The 16,599-nt window shown below is 45.9% G+C and overlaps 1 protein-coding gene across 1 annotated transcript in view; it reads left to right on the forward strand.

Moving 5' to 3' along the window:
• Window positions 1-16,599, forward strand: part of COL27A1 (collagen type XXVII alpha 1 chain) — a 195,937-nt gene that overhangs the window by 128,944 nt on the left and 50,394 nt on the right. The window contains exons 25-28 of the mRNA XM_075716921.1: window positions 3,944-3,997; window positions 6,949-7,002; window positions 7,836-7,889; window positions 11,139-11,192. Coding sequence (XP_075573036.1) covers window positions 3,944-3,997; window positions 6,949-7,002; window positions 7,836-7,889; window positions 11,139-11,192 — 216 coding nt within the window. The remainder of the gene's footprint in view (window positions 1-3,943; window positions 3,998-6,948; window positions 7,003-7,835; window positions 7,890-11,138; window positions 11,193-16,599) is intronic.

Raw genomic sequence — 16,599 nt, forward strand, 5'->3', positions numbered from 1 at the left:
GGCTTAATTATGACAGGGCTGGACAATAAATAGGGTAAGCCAGACAGGAGTTAGGAATTACAACCCGCCAGTCCCCCCCCTCTTTCCTTCCCCCCAAGCCCCCAGCAACTTTTTAACAATCTCCATCCCTTTTCCGCCATGCCCTTGGCTGGGGAATACAGCAGACTGAATCATGAGCGACATGCTGAACTCCCCGTCTAATATAAATGTTTTACATTCTTTCCTGTATACTGTGGGCCTTTATCCGGGCAGCCACTGCTGCTGGGACTTCACGTGCATCATTACACGCACTGCCTGGAGTTGTGTTTGATGCAGGGCTTCTTTTCAACCCTGGGCACCTGGGAAAAATACGTTATGCCGCAGCCATCTTAGTGTAATGGCCACAATTCACGTCTGCCTTGATTTAATATTTGCCACCGGTGGCTATTCTGATTCTTAAACCCTAAATCTTTTGCTTCCTGTGTTCTTTTTAGTGTCTATCCCATTTTGGCTGGTGAAGAATATCATTACCCAATCTCCCCCAGTTGTTTCATATACTCCCAATAATTTACCAAGATTTATTCTGCCTAGACATATCTATCTTGTTTTGTGTCTGCTTGCAGACACAGCAACGTTAGTTAATTTAGCCCAGAGCAGACAGTATTGGCTGCAAACACTACAGAGCTACTATGCTGGAAGCCTGGCCACGTCACAGGGTCGCTGCTCTGCCATCTCACTTTGGTCTTCCCTCTACCATGGTCACACCATGGGATGCTCCTCCTGCTGGGTACACAGGGAGCAGTGACATCTTCCCTTGAGCAGAAACCTGATGTACCAGTGCAGACAGAATTTTCCCCAGTTTTGGAGTGAAAACCAGGCCAGAAGTTTTGGCTATGCTCCCCCTCCCTCCTGACGTTTGCCCATGCAGCAGGTGCAATGTTTGCCTCTACTCTGCTGGCGTTGGCAGTGCTGGCAGGTTTCTGCACAAGCTGTGATAACTAATGGCACATCTGTGACAGCAAGAAGGGTCTCAGGAGGGTGTTGGGTTTGTGGGCTCCTTGACATGCTGCAATCGGTGCTCTGCAAACCATCTATAGAGCACCACCAGGTCAGCTGGGAAGCACAACTAGCGCATCGCGCTTCATGACCCAGATTCCTTGGAGACTTTTTAGGGTGGGAGCTGATGCTGCTGTGGACAGTGTATTAATCAGAATTATCAGAATGTATTAATCAGGCCTTCAAGCCTGAGTTTGGATATGCAAGGCTGCACCCCAAGTCCCTCAGAAGTGTTTTTGAAACAGTCCTGTTCTGAATGGTAAGAACATTTGCTGCAAGAGCCGGGATCTCCCTTCTGCAGGGACTGACCTAAGTAACCCAGAAACATCCTCCCAGGGAGAAAGAGAGTTCTGCAGTTTTTCTGAGAAATTGGAAATGAAGGAACAGATTTATTCTTTCTTGCTTTATTATCATATTTTTGCCTAGCAATGCATTTCCTTGTTTCATCTTATTGCTTGCCATTCTCTCCTCTGCCGTAACATTTGCGTTCTTCGTGGCCTTGGGCTACTGGAAAACTTCAGTAACTGGATATAGTTATCAGCTATGTATCTGCACTTGTGTCTAATTGAAAGGATAATTGATTCAGCAGCCTTCAGCAATGCCACCCAGTGGCAACCTTGCAGATGCAGATATGGCAAATTTGCCTGCTGTCCTTTTGGTTCCTGCTACCGAGTCCAGCACTGCTTTGCTCCCATGTATGCCTAGACCGTGCAGCCTGGCCACAATGGCACGCTTGTGCCCTGGAAATGCTTCAGCTTCAAACACAGAAAAGACCATTTCAGTGCTGATATCAGAAGGGTTGGTGACATCCAGCCCCTGACAGGATAGTAGAGCTTTACTGGTAGTAGCTGTCATCCCATGGTTAATTGGTATTTCTATCATGGCACAGTGGCATGCCAGTTTCCTGGGACATCATCTCTGGATAAATTTCTAATGCAAGATCTAACTCCAGGCGCTGACATGCCTGCTGAGCTCTTTGCCTTCTCTCATGAGTTTTTTCCAAATACTTCTCACCTGGGTATTGCGCCCCTGCCAGAGTGTGGCAAGGGCTGCTCAAAGCAGAGACTGTGTGGCTGCTCCCTGCAAAAGGTGAAGCCAGATGAGCATCCGAGAGAGAGATGTTTTTGTTGAGCCCGTCAGCATGCCTCAATGAGGAGCTTCTGTCTCCAGTGATGTTCAAAGGATGTCATTTAATTGCACCATGTGAGGAATGTTAAGGCATGAAGTCTCTTGGTGTTTGGAGTCATCGTCAGAGGCTGTTCCCTCTAAGTCATTGGAAAGTGACCTGCATTGCGTTTTATGTCTCTGAATGGGTCTGCTGAGCCTCACACACATGAGAATAGCAATGAGGCTCATTATTTTGTGCTACAGCTTTACATTCTGAACATAACTTCACAGAGAGAGAGAGGCTGCTGGTGTTGGGAGGAGTTGCACAACCTGTGAGTAGGCTGCTCTGTTGGTGTTGGATGCTCCTCTGTAGCTGGGGGGTATCACTTCACACTGTCAATGCTCAGATGTAAACAGAACCATAGCGATGCACAGACTGCAGAGAGCTCGTCTACGAACTGCACACGTCAGGCCAGCTGGGAACAGATAAAGCAATGACAAGAGGAAACTTGTGCTTCTTTTCTTGCTGTCCCCCCAGAAAGGAGATAGCAGGGTGAAAACTTCTCTCTTTTCTGACACCACGTTCCAGAAGTTGCCCTGCTAGTGTAGCTTTTTTCCCTGTTGTGTTTGTTCATGCTGAATGTTTTCTTGAGTTTGAAAACCTCCTTGATATTGAAGTGAAAAGGTGAGATGCATTTGCATAGAGGAACTTTACAATTTATTATGAAGATTTTTAATTATTTTTTAAAAGAGGAAGAGTAGTATGATACTGCTGGAGAATTCATCTCCTGTCTCTGATTTGCTCAGCAGCCACCTCTCAGTACCAATCAGACTGTTGCCTAAAATCAAACAAGCTGGGGCACAGCTTAATTTGACACCATCATGCCAACTCTGAGCAGGTTATGAAGTGTTTCAACAGGAGATGAATCCCTTTAGTTACAGACTCATTAGAGGACCTAAATATAGATATCTATCTCCCAATGACCCTTGCATGAGAATCATGCAGTGAGAGCAAGCAAGCCAGTCATGGCAGAGAGGATGGTCCCTTGCATCTCTAGGGACAGAAACCCGCTGAAGTTGGTAGGGAGGCTGCTGTATTTTAATTCTCAGGAATCTGAGCCTAAGATTGCATCTATTTCCATCTTCCTAATTAAAAGCAGTTCTGTGTGTTTCTTCATTATGCCAAACGTTGTTAAATCCTGACAAATCCTGAGCTTAGACCAGGGTTTTTTCACAAGGTATTTTCTGAGTAGTGTGATAGATCTGCTGCCCTGCTGGCTCCTTGGACCTTTATTTCCTACTGACATCCCAACAGCATGACATTATCCAGGGCAAAATTGGTTTGCACAAGGGTTTGAGGTAACTCAGATTAACCCAGAGGAAGTCTACCCAGTACAGCAGTTAGAATGATGGTAACTCTCAGAGTCTGCAACCCAGGAGCTCCCGCTATCAATGCTCTTGAGGAAGTTGCGCTGACATTTTGGGAAATGCTTGCAAAACAAAGCCACGCTATGGACTCAGTCTTTCTACGAAACGTGCTTAACTCATCCCCTGTACTGCGTGTTGTGGCTCTTGCAGATCCTAGTGCTGCTATTCCAGCTGGCGCCTAAAGCAGAACCAGCTGTGGAGTTAGACATTCCCATGGCCGGGAGCAACTCTGTCCGCTCTGGTAGCCAGTAGGAATTACTGAGCAGTATGCAAGGGATGCTGTGCTATTTCAACCAGCAAGGTGGACCAGTGAAGCTGTTTACTTTCTCAGCAAATAAAACTGAAAATTAATTGTGCTTTTCTCTTTCCTCAGGGTCTAATGGGTTTCATTGGTCCAGTAGGGGAGCCTGGAATAGTGGGAGAAAAGGTAAGATTGCTTGCAATGAATTGGTTGTTGTAACTTTTGCAGAATGAGGGAGACTGGGGCAGGAAGAATATTGTGGAGATTTAAGTTGTCATGTCAGTGCAACACCCAGCTGGGAATACAGCACATCCAGGGTGTCTGAGCTAGTCTTGGGCCAGGCAAAAATAATCCACTTCGCATTTAGGAATTAACATGCATTTGCCGTCCAAGGAGATGCTGTCAAATATTCTCTGAAAATTTAAGCTTTATTCATTCATAATCTGCCAGAAAGCTTGTATTTAACAGTCAGTTCTGTTTTTTTCTTGGAATGAGGGATGCATCAGCCCTGTGTTCCTGGTCAAGGGAGGAGTCCAAGCAGTTTAGGTTACAGATTTGTGCAGAGATATGCTCACAAGTCCATGCTGAGTTGCCAATGGGGTCACGCAGGACAAGGGCTGAGCTGGCACTGAACAGGAAGTCTCGGCATTTTCTCAAGTGCAGAGAAGGTACAAGAGTGCAGCCACCTATCTGAGCAAAGGCTGGTCCAAATATTTCCCTTTTTATTTGATGAGGACCACCCCATCCGGCTGCCCCTGTGGTTTCATTGGGCACGCTACTAAGGGCTGGTGCCCTCTTGTGTACAGCCTAGTCACATGCTTCTTGGAGGAAGACAAATGGCTTTATTTTCCATAAAAATGTAAATGGACATTAATTTTTTTCTATTAGAGTGTAAAATTTTATGCAGGGGTAGCTTCCAAAGACAAATCATCTATGTCATTCATTGTATCTCAGTTGCAGACTGCTGGTTTTCATTGGTGGTTTAATTATTCACAGTCCAGCCATAAAGATAGTAAAGAGCATAAAATTATGCATTCCACACATCAGTTCTCTCTCTCACTTTTATTACTTCAAGCCCTGTCCTCTGGGTAATGATATCAAGACTCTGTGACAGTTACACTGTGTTCGCTGCAAATGCATTTTATTGCTTGTCTGCGGCAGCCTTTGGAAAGCCCGTTGCACTGATGGTCTCTGATGGGGCAGCAGCAGAAGCAGGCTCAGTCCAAACTGTCAAGGTACACAAGAAGTGAAAGGAATGATGTGATGTGGGCTGCATTTTACAGAAGGAAAACAGAGGAATAAAGAGTCTATGATGTGTCCAAGGTGGTTACACAGAAAATTGGTGCCTGAGTGAGCTGTCTCCGTGGCAGCTGCAGCCCTGAATTGAATGGGGAATAATGGGTCTGCCATGCAGGAGACGTGGGAAGATCTTTTGTCCCACTCCAGTAAATTCACATCTGGCCCTACGACTTCTGTGCCAATGCCTTGACCACATGAGCTCTCCTCATCTTGCAGATCGACTCTGTAACACAATGATGTTACATTGGTGTCCAGGCAAACCCGGGCTGTCCTTTGAAAATCTGCCCTAGGAGATCCTCGGCACAGCTGTGATTTCTATCAGACTTCTACCAGGACAAATTTACTGATGACAGAAATAGCTATCATGAAATCAAACCTCAACCAGGCCTCCAGTTGGCATAGCATCCTACAGCTTACTATGCTGTTGTGAGCTAAATGAAGTGGGAAATATGCTTTCATTAGACATAGCTGAGTCAGCAATCTCCATCCTGAGAGCTGCAAAACTTAAGACTGAAGCCAGTAGAATCCAAAGATTATCAAAGAGAACAATACAGTTAATACATACTTAATAAAATCCATGCATTCGCAGGGGGAAAAAATCCTTACATTGGTTTACAAGGGCCAGCTGGTGACAACACAAACTCTGGGGTTTGTTTTTAATAAGCTGCTTAGAGCCCAGAAAATATTTCCCCTTACACTTGAGCTGTTGGAAGGTAGGTCAGATTTTGGGCGTAAACTACTTGGCAGCGTTTGCTAACTCCTCCTTCCTCATCCCCCCAAGCACACAAATGTAACACACCTAATTCCCAGTGGATTGCCAGGACTGCCAGGGAGAGTACAGGCAGTCGCAGTGGGAATTGCCACTGTCTCCAAAAAGGAGCAGTGGATGTCCCATTGCTGGAGCTGTGCCCTCGACTCGCCCTTGCGTCAGCTGGTCACGGTGATGCTCACAGAGGTTTACACCTCGTCTCCCATTCTTGGCTGAGCTGTAGGGCCAAGGATGTATTCATGGGAAGTGAGATGTTCTGCATGTGGGGATAAGTAAGACTTTTGGAATTAAAAAATGATTTTTTGGTACGCTAATTTTTTTAATGCCAAATGGTGGCTTGTTTTAGAAGAGATAGTATCTTTAGGGTGGGCCATAGAAGCATCCGGCTCTGAACCCCTCGTAAATCATAGAATCATAGAATCACAGAATCGTTTAGGTTGGAAAAGACCTTGCAGGCCTCCAGGTCGTTGTTGTTTGCACTGTGGTCTCAGTATGAGCCACAGGATAGGGATTCTTCCCAAAACACCTACATTCTCCTTCTGAAAGCACCAGCCATCTATTCCAGACAAGATCTCTTCTTTTTTTTCCAACTTGATTCCCTGTTCTCAGCAGGGCCTCATGACCACAGCTTTCAGATCCATGCCTCTAAAAATGCCATAAAGTGTAGGGATACTGCAGAACAGAGAGGAATGTTGTGCCTTGGGTCGGAAGGGCTGGAGATCTCCTGGGATCCAGTCCTAGCACTGTCCCAAGTTGAAGGTCGTCTTGAGTGCATTGCTTGTTTCTTGTTCCTCGGTGGTTTGATGGCAATAGTAAAGTCCCCTCTCTTGGGATATGAAAGATTAGCTAATTCTTGCTGTAGTCCTTTAACTACACTGATGAGATGGATACTTGAAAGAGAGTGATGATTATTCTGTACTGGAAGCCTTTCTAATAGAAATCTGATGTCATAGACTGCAATTTGTGGATCTTTTAGTTGTTTCATTGCTCTAGATCCCCGTTGCTGCCAGCTCAGAGCACTTGTTAGCAAAAGTCCTCACTCTTCCCCATGCACATGTGTCTCTCCTAGGGTGACCGTGGCTCAGTTGGACCCCCAGGCCCTCCAGGAGTCAAGGGGTCGATGGTAAGGAGTAAGTCTGCATTCTCTCGCTCTTGCTGCTGCCTCTCTCTCTCTGTCGTAGCAAATGGTGTAGCTTCTCCTGGTCTTTTAGTTACATGACAACATCTGCAAATTCTTTCTGTCTCTGTAGGGGTGGGAATGGCCATTTGACTGACCGGATATTGAGGTATAACCTCTCCCCAGCAGTCATGTTCAGCAGTCTCCCCTTCAGAGAAACACTGCTTTTCGACACGTGTTCTGCAGCTCCATCAGCTGAGGACCTGTTGTGTCAAGTAGAGATAACTAGGAACTGCAAGCTATGGCACCTGAAAGATTGCCTGTTTCCAAGCCATCCTGGCTGCTGAACAGATGGGGTCCAGGAACAGGGATCTGCTGTTCACATCCCACCAAGTTGCCAGGGGCAGCTGGAGATGCAGGGCTGCTTGGGCAGCATGCTCATGGTGTTTTGCTGTGCTATGTACCCTGCCATTTGGGGATCCTCGTTTAAGAGTTTAACAGAGGGGACCTCAGCAAGATCTTGTCTTGCTCTGACACTCACCTCCTGTCTACCATAGTGCAAGACCTAAAGACAGATTTTCATATTAATTCAGCCCATTCTCTTCTGGGCTGTTGAGAAAATCTAGCTGCTTTTATTGCTAGCAAGGTTGGAGCTGGGCTTTTGACAGTCTGGCCTTCCCCATCTGCCCCTGAGCAATTTTACTCTAACAAATAACAGACCTGTCTGACCTTGCAAGCAACCAACAATGCCTTTTTTCCTGTCTTCCCACTTGGAGGAAGAAGGGCTGAGCTGATCCTGGGAATTCATACCAGGCATGTTCTTCTTCCTTCCTTTTTAGGGGCATCCCGGGACACCAGGAGGAGTGGGTTTTCCTGGGATCCCTGGACCAACAGTAAGTAAAGGCTCTCGTCAGTTTGTAATACCACACACCAAAAATCAGCATCCCATATCCTGGGCATTCATGGGCTGAGTCAAGCAACTATGTCCCAGTTGATTTGAATTTGATATGAACAAGAGATATGGGGAAAGGGATGGCGCATAGGTGGGAGCAACATGGAAAGAGATGCTAAAAAATAGTGGTGCTTAATTCAAAAGTTTGTAGCCCATTTCCTTAATGGGGGATCCAAAACTCACAATGCAGCCTCAATCTTTTATCAGGACACAAGCTCACTAGCTCAAGGTGTTGTTGCAAGGCCCTCTATTTCTGCCGGGAATTGCTGGTGGTGTGGTGATCACATCATGCAATACAGTAGCTGTATCATGTGGTGACTACATCATGCATTTTCAGAGACCCTCGTTGGAGTGAGAGGAGCAGCAGAGCAGCTGTCCCCAGATGCACCCTCCATCTGGATGGGCTCATCTAGTACATGTGCAGCTGTGGCTGGAGTGTGCAATTGGTGTGGAGGTAGATTTTAGTGTGGCTCCAGTTTCCCACAGCCGTTGTTTAGACGGAGCTCTGGCTCTCCCAGCAGCACAAATGCTGCTGTGTGTTGTTTGCTGGAACCAACAGAAAGGCAGCTCTTGCGGCTGGTACAGGGAATGGATTTTTCTCAGTGTCTAAATTCCCACAGTGTTGTTAATTGGGAGGAAGATCACAGTAGTGAAATGCCCGGGCAGTGCCAAAGGTCTGGCCTCCAGATTAGCGGCAGCTCTGCCACTGTGGGGAGTTCGGGGATGCTCTGGGCCCACCAGCTGCGGCCAGCTGCTGGCCGGGGAGAGATTTCACAGTTGCAAGTCAATGGAGGTGAGAGAAAGAAAAGGTCTGAGGTCAAGCAGCACCTCGGGGTGACCTGTCCTTACCCGAAGAGCAGCAATGTGGCACTGGCCAGGCCCTTACAATAAAAAGATCATGATGCTGCCCACAGCCCCCAGCAGTGAGCTGCTCTGTGGCCCCTCATGGCAGCACTTGCTGTTGACAAGAAGTCTAGGAGGCAGCTGGGTATCTCTAGATGTCCATTTTTTAGCAACTTTCCCAGCACATTAGCTGCTGCATGACTTGGGGATAGCTGGAGCATTGGGCAGGCCGCGTGCTTACTCCGTGCCTTATGAGCACGGGGGAGGACGGGAGCGCATCCTTGGCAGAGGTAGGTTCTGCACTGGCCCTGTGGCAAAGAGCTCCCAGTCCTGAAGCACTCTCTAGCGCACCACTAACTAGTACCTTTAGCTGAAGCTGTTTTGTCTTACTTCACTGGGGCATGATGACAACAGTATGAGTTGCGTCATCAGCTCTGACTGGAGATGCCAAAACCTCTCTGCAGAGCTCTGGAAGCTGAGAGTGTTCCCAGGTCCTTCTGCTTCCTTCAGTTCCCTGTTGTCCTGCAGGCAAATAACTAACAAGTTCATCCAAGCAAAATGTTTCCTCCAAGACTGCGTTTTAAAAAGTCATAATTCAGTAAGTCAAACTTCCCCACAAAGCCAGTAAATCAAATAAGCCCCTAATATCAAATCCCCACTCATTAACTCCAGCTGTTTCTGCCTGTTTCTCCACCAAACATTCATCATTTGCTTTTCAAGCCAGACCTGAGGCGTGCTGTTGTTTATCCTAAACTGTTAAAATCTTTGAGATTAAGCTATCTAATGAGGCTTAACAGCTCTGATGGCTGATTAATTCAATAAAGGGTGATTGGGAATGGGAAGCAAAGGTATAATCAATGGTAGGAAACCCTGCCCTTAATTTCAGCTCACTGAGGCTTGTGAATTCCTTTCCCCTCTTCTTGTTCATCATCATGGTATGTCTTTTGTGTTAATACACAGTTCTGAAAATAATGTATACATATAGGTATATTAAAGGTCACTCCTCTTCTCCTAAAGAGTTCCTTGAAACTCCCAGCATGGTATCTAGTTGTTCCCTCAATATTTTGCCTCCACAACGAATGTTTCTGTGCTTGTATTTTCATAAGCTATTTAGGATAGGCTGAGACTTCCAGGAAGATGTTCCAAATACCAACAAAGAATTTCATTTCAGTATGTGTTTATCATAAAAATCTCTATAAAACAGGCATCTGACACATCTACTGCTCGTCTGTGCCAGTCGCTACTGACCTCACTAGCAAAACTGAGATTTAATGTGATTACAAATATAGTTACAGTCAACTAACTTTTCCATCTTGAGTGAGAACAGCTAAGCATTTGTATTCTGAACTTATATGCCATGCAGAAAGATACCTCCGTTCCAAAAGCAAAATCTTTATTAGTGGCAGTGGTACAAGCAGTAGGAAGATCACAGTCCAATTTTGTTCTGATCCTTGGTGGAGTTTGCAGGGTTGACAGTTGGTAAAAGCTATTAATATATAAATAGCAAAACTTGATGTGGAATGTTTGGGAGAGTAAGAATGGAATGTGTCATTTTGAGGTTTTCTTTTCTGACAGCAGAAAGGCACTAACTTTAAATACGGGTTTTTAAAGTTATAATACAGAAATAAATTAATTGAACATATCCTTTCATTTTTTAAAATATTCTAACAGAAAAAAAGCTGTTTAATTTTCTTCTGCATTTTATGTATGCACATTAATGAATCAAGTGTGTACAAATCCAGGTTAAAAGAAAACCTGAAACCTTTCTGTAAGTGTGAGAAGAACAGGATCATCCACAACACCAGCAGCCTAAATGAAATTAGCATCTATCTGCCAGTATGAATATTTATGCAGCACTAACAGGGCAACAGTTACTTGAAGATAAAATCGGGTTTGGGCTGAAAAGGTCAAACTTGGATACCTAAGATGAGGTGTCTGATTTTGTATTTGGACAACTGAAAAACAGATCCTGGTTATTATTATTTTCGTACAGATACTGAGCAGCAGCTGCTTTTAATACCTTCGGAGGGAATTCTGGATGTTCAACCTCTCTTGAAATCACACCACTCACACAGACAACAGGCTGCAGATACTTAAGCATACAAACCTCAGCCAGGATCCTTGGCCTAAATGTTCATAATCCAAAGACAATCAGTGAGTTAAAAAAAAGAACATTTCTAGACAAGTAAATATCGTAATGTCTTTAGCAAGAGTTTAATGAACCAACCTGCTGGTCAAGAGTCTGTGTCTGAGGCCACTGCAGATCACGTAGGAACGTGGGGTCTTACCAACAGCAGCTGCGTTCCTCCTCTTCCATCTTCATTTTGTTTCCCTTTTCCCCTTCCAGGGTCCGGCAGGAGTCCGCGGTGCGCCAGGGATAAGAGGGATGAAAGGCCGCAGGGTAAGCACTTTCCATGAGCTTTTATCCTTCTCCTCTTTCAGCCATTGGAAAAGTAATCTGGTGGATTAGTTCGGGGGTGTGAAGATGAGCAGCAGTTGGGGCAGCACTTCCGCAGCCATGTTTCTGCTGTGCATAAATAAAGGCTGCTGTCACTGAAGCAAGTCTTACCAGGGATATGAATGCAAGAGATGTGTATGGGCAGAGGGGTGTCCCAGTGTGGGGTTTATCATGGAAGTGATCCAGCTTGTCTTTTCCAACCACCTGCAATGTCAAAACAGGGTTTACAGATACCTCTGGTAAGGATGGTGAAGATTTAGTCATCTGAAGATGTATCTGGGCTGGGGAAAAGGGTGCAGGTAGAAGACCAGAAAAGGTGCCTCTGCTGCCAAGGGAGAGAGAGCAGCTGAGATGTCAAGTGATGTGATTTAACTAGAGGCAGATAAGCAGGAAATGTTATGCCACCACATAGAATTAAGAGACGAGGCAGGCAGAAACGGAGCTGACAAGGAGCCGAACAGCCTACTCTTCCCATGTCTCACCTTTCAGTCTTGCAGGATTAATAACTTCTGGCAGCATTCTGCAGGGTTGTGAGAAAGGTGTGTTTTGCATTGTCAGTAGATCAAATTATAAGCACGTCCTGCGTCTTTCTATGGGGTTTTCAGCCCATAACACAAGATCCTGATTTTATCTGCACATAAAACAGTTCCCCACTGTAAGCATGTGTGAATCGTTGCTCTGCCTGGAAAGAGCAGACCCCGGCTTAGTGCTGGGTAATGCTAGCATCAGTGACAGTGCTACAAGTACTGGACAAATATTTCACAAGCACTCCGTGTCAGTTCATGTGTGGTTCTTCCTGCTCTATTTGGGTGACAGCCGACAGCAGAATGACCTCTAGACCTACCAAAGCTGCTTGTTTTCCTGCCTGTGACATCCAATCCATGTCCCCACTGAGCTCTTCAATCTTTCTTCTTTTTCAATGGGACATTTATTGCAGGAGCATCCCTGCTTTGGGTTGTTTTTCCTTGTCCAGCTGCTTTACAAAGTATTAATAGTGAGCGCACATGGGTTCTGCTGAAGGCCCCAACAACAACATATTTTGCATTTCTCCCTCCAAGGGTCTTATGATATCTGTTTCCATGTTTCATTTTCAAAGATGTAGGCTGGAGTAAACTATACATTTTACCCACCCCCCGTCTCTGCTTCCACTGCAATTCCTGATTGGGGAATTCGGAACAGCTAAGGATTGCATATGTTTCCCTACACCAGAGCTAATACTCTCTTCAAATAGCTGGGACCAACAAAAGGAAATGGAGTAACCAACTAGAAAGCTTTATAACCACAGAGTTATGTACCCTGGAACTGCTTTAAGCTTTAAAAGCACAGGATACCAGTAACATCCAAGCCTGGCAAATGCATATCAGGGTTCAGCTTTTAACTTGTGGCTGGGAAAAACAGCTTCCTTGCCTCTGTTCTCCTTGGTGGGAAGGCCCATGGATCTCATTCCCCAGCTCCACTCTCAGAGGGTCCCCTGGGGAGCAAGGTTTCTCTGTGCTACATAGCAACAATTAACTGAGCTGTCCAGGACATCCATGATCATGACAGATGAGAAACTGGAGGTGCTTTCACGGGAAGGCTTTGAATGGACAGTGGAAAATATCTCAAGGTAAAACTACAGCGCAGAGCTGAATGGGAACGCCTTCTGAATGAATCCAGGCTGCCAACTGTGCGGACTCTTGGAGAAGTGGGTCCTCCAAGGAGATCAGACATTTCTGACAGTGCCTTTAATGTATGCAGTGGCAGAGAAGGAGTCCCAGCACTGCCTTCCCCCAGCTGCCAGCCAGGGATGCCAACCGCATCCCCTGGCACTGAGCCTTTCCTTACGGCAGGCAGCCGCATGCTGCTGTGGTGTTGGCTCTTGTGTTGTGCGAGATTCACTCACATAAATCTTTTTCAGCTTCTTACATCTGCGTTGGCCTAAAGTCCTCAACCCACAAGGGGAGTACAGCTGACCGGGCCGTTTTCAGCTCCACTTGTACCGTCAGGAATGATGAAGGGGGTATTTACTATCACATGGGGTAAAACCAAGAGCAAAGCTGGATTCAGCTCCAAAGAAAGGAGGTTGGCTGGCACAGCAGGGACCTGCCTTTGGGTGTAGCTAGATCCAGAGAGAAAGTGCCAAACCCTTAGGAGAAATCCTGCAGGATACCAACTGCTGCCAGCACTGTTCATCCTCAAAATGACGTACCGCATGGTAGACATGTTCAGCTTCATGGCCTTGCGTTGCATTTCCTCTCCAGATGTTGAGTCCACAGACCCTGTGCCAGTCATTCCCCCTGGACATTTCTCCACTGAGGAAGCCCAGACTTCAAAGTGCATCCCAGCCCTGAAAACCAGAAATGCAGCAGTGACTCCATCCCAGCTGGCTGCAGAGCCCTGCAAAAAGTCACCCCAGGAAGTGCAGAATGTGGAGGTAGAACAGGAGGCAGTGCCCAGGGAAAAGGGTGCATTAAGGTCTTGATCTTGCTTAGGGACACCGGTATCAGAGAGGGGTAAGCGTCTGCCAGCAGGCTCTGAGCGTCTGGATCTGGTGCTGGTGCCCAGCACTGATCCTGCCCTCAACACCCGCCGCTGGGCTGTGGCATGGTGGCGATTTGGTGTGTTTGAGCACCACAGTGATATAATCAGTACAGAATTTGTGAGACAGATATCCTTTCTAAGATCCTCAGCAGAGAGGAGAAACTTGGGCTTTGCTCTGAAATCGTACAGATTGCAGTGGATATGATGTGGGAAAGTCGGTACTGTAAGGACCAGCAGATCTCCTGCCTGGAGGATTTCTGGTTTGTATATCTCTCTCACACATTTTCCTTCTCTTCATACTCTCAGAAGATATTCCAGGCACATAGTATTCTTTGTCTTGTCTTGCTATTCCGGCTCTTGGTTTTCTCAGGATGGGGAAATGATCCCCCAATTGTAATTTTAGACATTATCCTCTGTCTATCCTAAGTTTACAAAAGGGACGTAATTCAATTCAGAGTGGAAACATGAATGCAGCCTCTGCCAGATGTTTGTGGATTCCATGAGCTCTGTTTGTGGATACTTCATTAAAGTAATTTTGCTTTTGAAGGAAACATAAATAGCAAATATGGTTTCGATTGTAAAAAACAATGGAGAATTTTGGGGGTCTGCATTTATGTTGTGATAGCTTTTGTATTGTCAAGATATAAGTACAAACTTTAAAAAGAAAGTTCTTTAAAAAGTGTAACCTTCTTTTCAGTCATGACAAGGCTATTATTCCTTCCCAAGTCTTTGTTTAGCCCATCAGACTGATACTGAACAATCTTCCACAAATGCGGTTTCCCCTCTCCTCTTCCCTAAGGACAAGAAACTTGGACCTGTGAGCCCAGGCTTATTTCCCTTCATCCGTGCTCAGTGTAGCACTTAGACATGTGCTTAACATTCAGCTAGTGACAGCTATGCACATATTTAAACCTAATTATTTAACCAAATCAAGGTTTAAATTTGGAGGCAGCTGATTCAGCAAGTCCCTCACCCTGTCTGACTTAAATTCAAAAGCACATTTCTGTTAATCAGCTCCTCACAGCAGGAAAACATGTGGTCTCCAGCATCCTCTATCGAGGATAGCAATATCAAAAAGCCCAGGTATTGACTGAGAATCTCTCCAAAAGGCTAAATATCAACTGGAGCCATGACTTTGCAACTCAGATCATAAAGGTGCACCCGAAATCCTGCTGTAAAGTGACTTACCTTGCCCCATTCTTCTGACCAAGGTGTCTGTCAATATTTCTGGCATTTTATCCTCTCACTGGAGGGGATGCTGGGTGCTGGCTCAGGCGACTCAGGGGAGCTTTTCAAATCCCAAAGCATATTTCTCTTTTCCACCGTACCATTCTTTCAGCAAGCTCCTGCATTAACTGTTGCCCAGGTGAAGCCTGCAAAGACAAGATAAGGCATGCACACCTGCACTCCCAGCACTCTGCAACTCTGTGCAGGGGGGGATTGCTATCTCTCTGCCATACGGACCCAATGCTTCGCAGCATCACTGACTGCAGGAATTTGTAAATGCTAAGGATTGGTAAAGTGGTATTATCTAAGCAAACCTGAAAATAGTTGCTTTTTCCAGGCTCAGCTGAGAAGTTGTTCATGGAGAAAAGCAGAGGTATATTGTTTTGCTCCCAGGGATCTTTCTAGTTGGCTGAAAAAGCATTACAAGTGTTTAAGGAAAAGTTAGCTACAGATCTATGGCCAGCAATGTCTCCCTTCAGCTTCAGTCAAGGCATCTGCTTGCTTTTCATTTGGCCAGACTGTGATAGTGAAATATCAATATTTGGATAAAGGGCTAAGGAAGAAGTTTTGGATTTCTGGAAAGGAGCTACTGCCTGCTTTTTCATGCTGCTGCTTCTGCTATTCAGAGGCTGGTTACTGTCTCTCTCTGAGCTCTGAGTGTCTGTTTAAACACGGAGACATGCAGCACTGCTTCGCGGAAACACCTTGTTGAGTATTTAGCTCTGTTCTGCAGGAATGTTGTCTACTGTAGCAGCAGGGTATATCTCTATTGCCTCACGTGGACTAGCAATAAACCTGAGCTGAATTCCCCTGCATTTGTGAGCTGACGCTGTTCATATCTAGCAAACATCTTAACACTTTGTTTAGTCTGGGATTCCTGATAGTGCTGCTCAGTCTTGCATGTCTCTGAGGGAAATACTGTCTTGGCCTGTGTACCCATTGATCGTGTGGCACTGTGACCTGCTTTGCTACCGTTGCTGGAGCCTACATTAAAAATAACTCGTGATTACAGGGGGCAGAATGTGACTGCAGGTGAGACTTGCAAGGACTTAACACTAGCTTTCTACTACATAGCTCTGTGGGGACCTACACAGGGATTACAGTGAGAAATGTGCCCACATAGGACATTGAAACTAGAATTTTAAAAGTGCTGGGCTCTGCCTAGCGCTGGGTGTCTCGCTGCCTGCTAAGATCCAGGACCTCAGCGCAAGGGTTACTACAGCTGGAGCATCGGCATTTGGACACAGGGTCGCAGAGCTGTGATTTCCTGCACAGTACTAATTTGGCTCCTCTTGCCTGACAACACAACCAAAAGGAGAAACTCATCTGTTTAGGTAGCAATGAGTGATGACACTTGGTCTTGCGGCTCGTGTGCTGCAGTGGGACTGCCAAGGCACGTCCCTGTGCTGCGACTCCCTGCATGACCTCGGGTGAGCTGCTTTGAGATCGACACGACAATGCCTTTGAGCCGCATATTCATGTCCAACTGGCTTTGGTGAAACGGTTGAGCAGGTTCTCAAATGCTCCATCAGCCATGAACCCGTATTGCTCTGTGCCTTGGCTGCCCATGTGCAAAGCAGCAGACAGATCTTGATTTAACCCT

This window comes from Pelecanus crispus, chromosome 9 (genome assembly GCF_030463565.1).
Source record: "Pelecanus crispus isolate bPelCri1 chromosome 9, bPelCri1.pri, whole genome shotgun sequence".
In the NCBI taxonomy this organism is placed as follows: domain Eukaryota; kingdom Metazoa; phylum Chordata; class Aves; order Pelecaniformes; family Pelecanidae; genus Pelecanus; species Pelecanus crispus.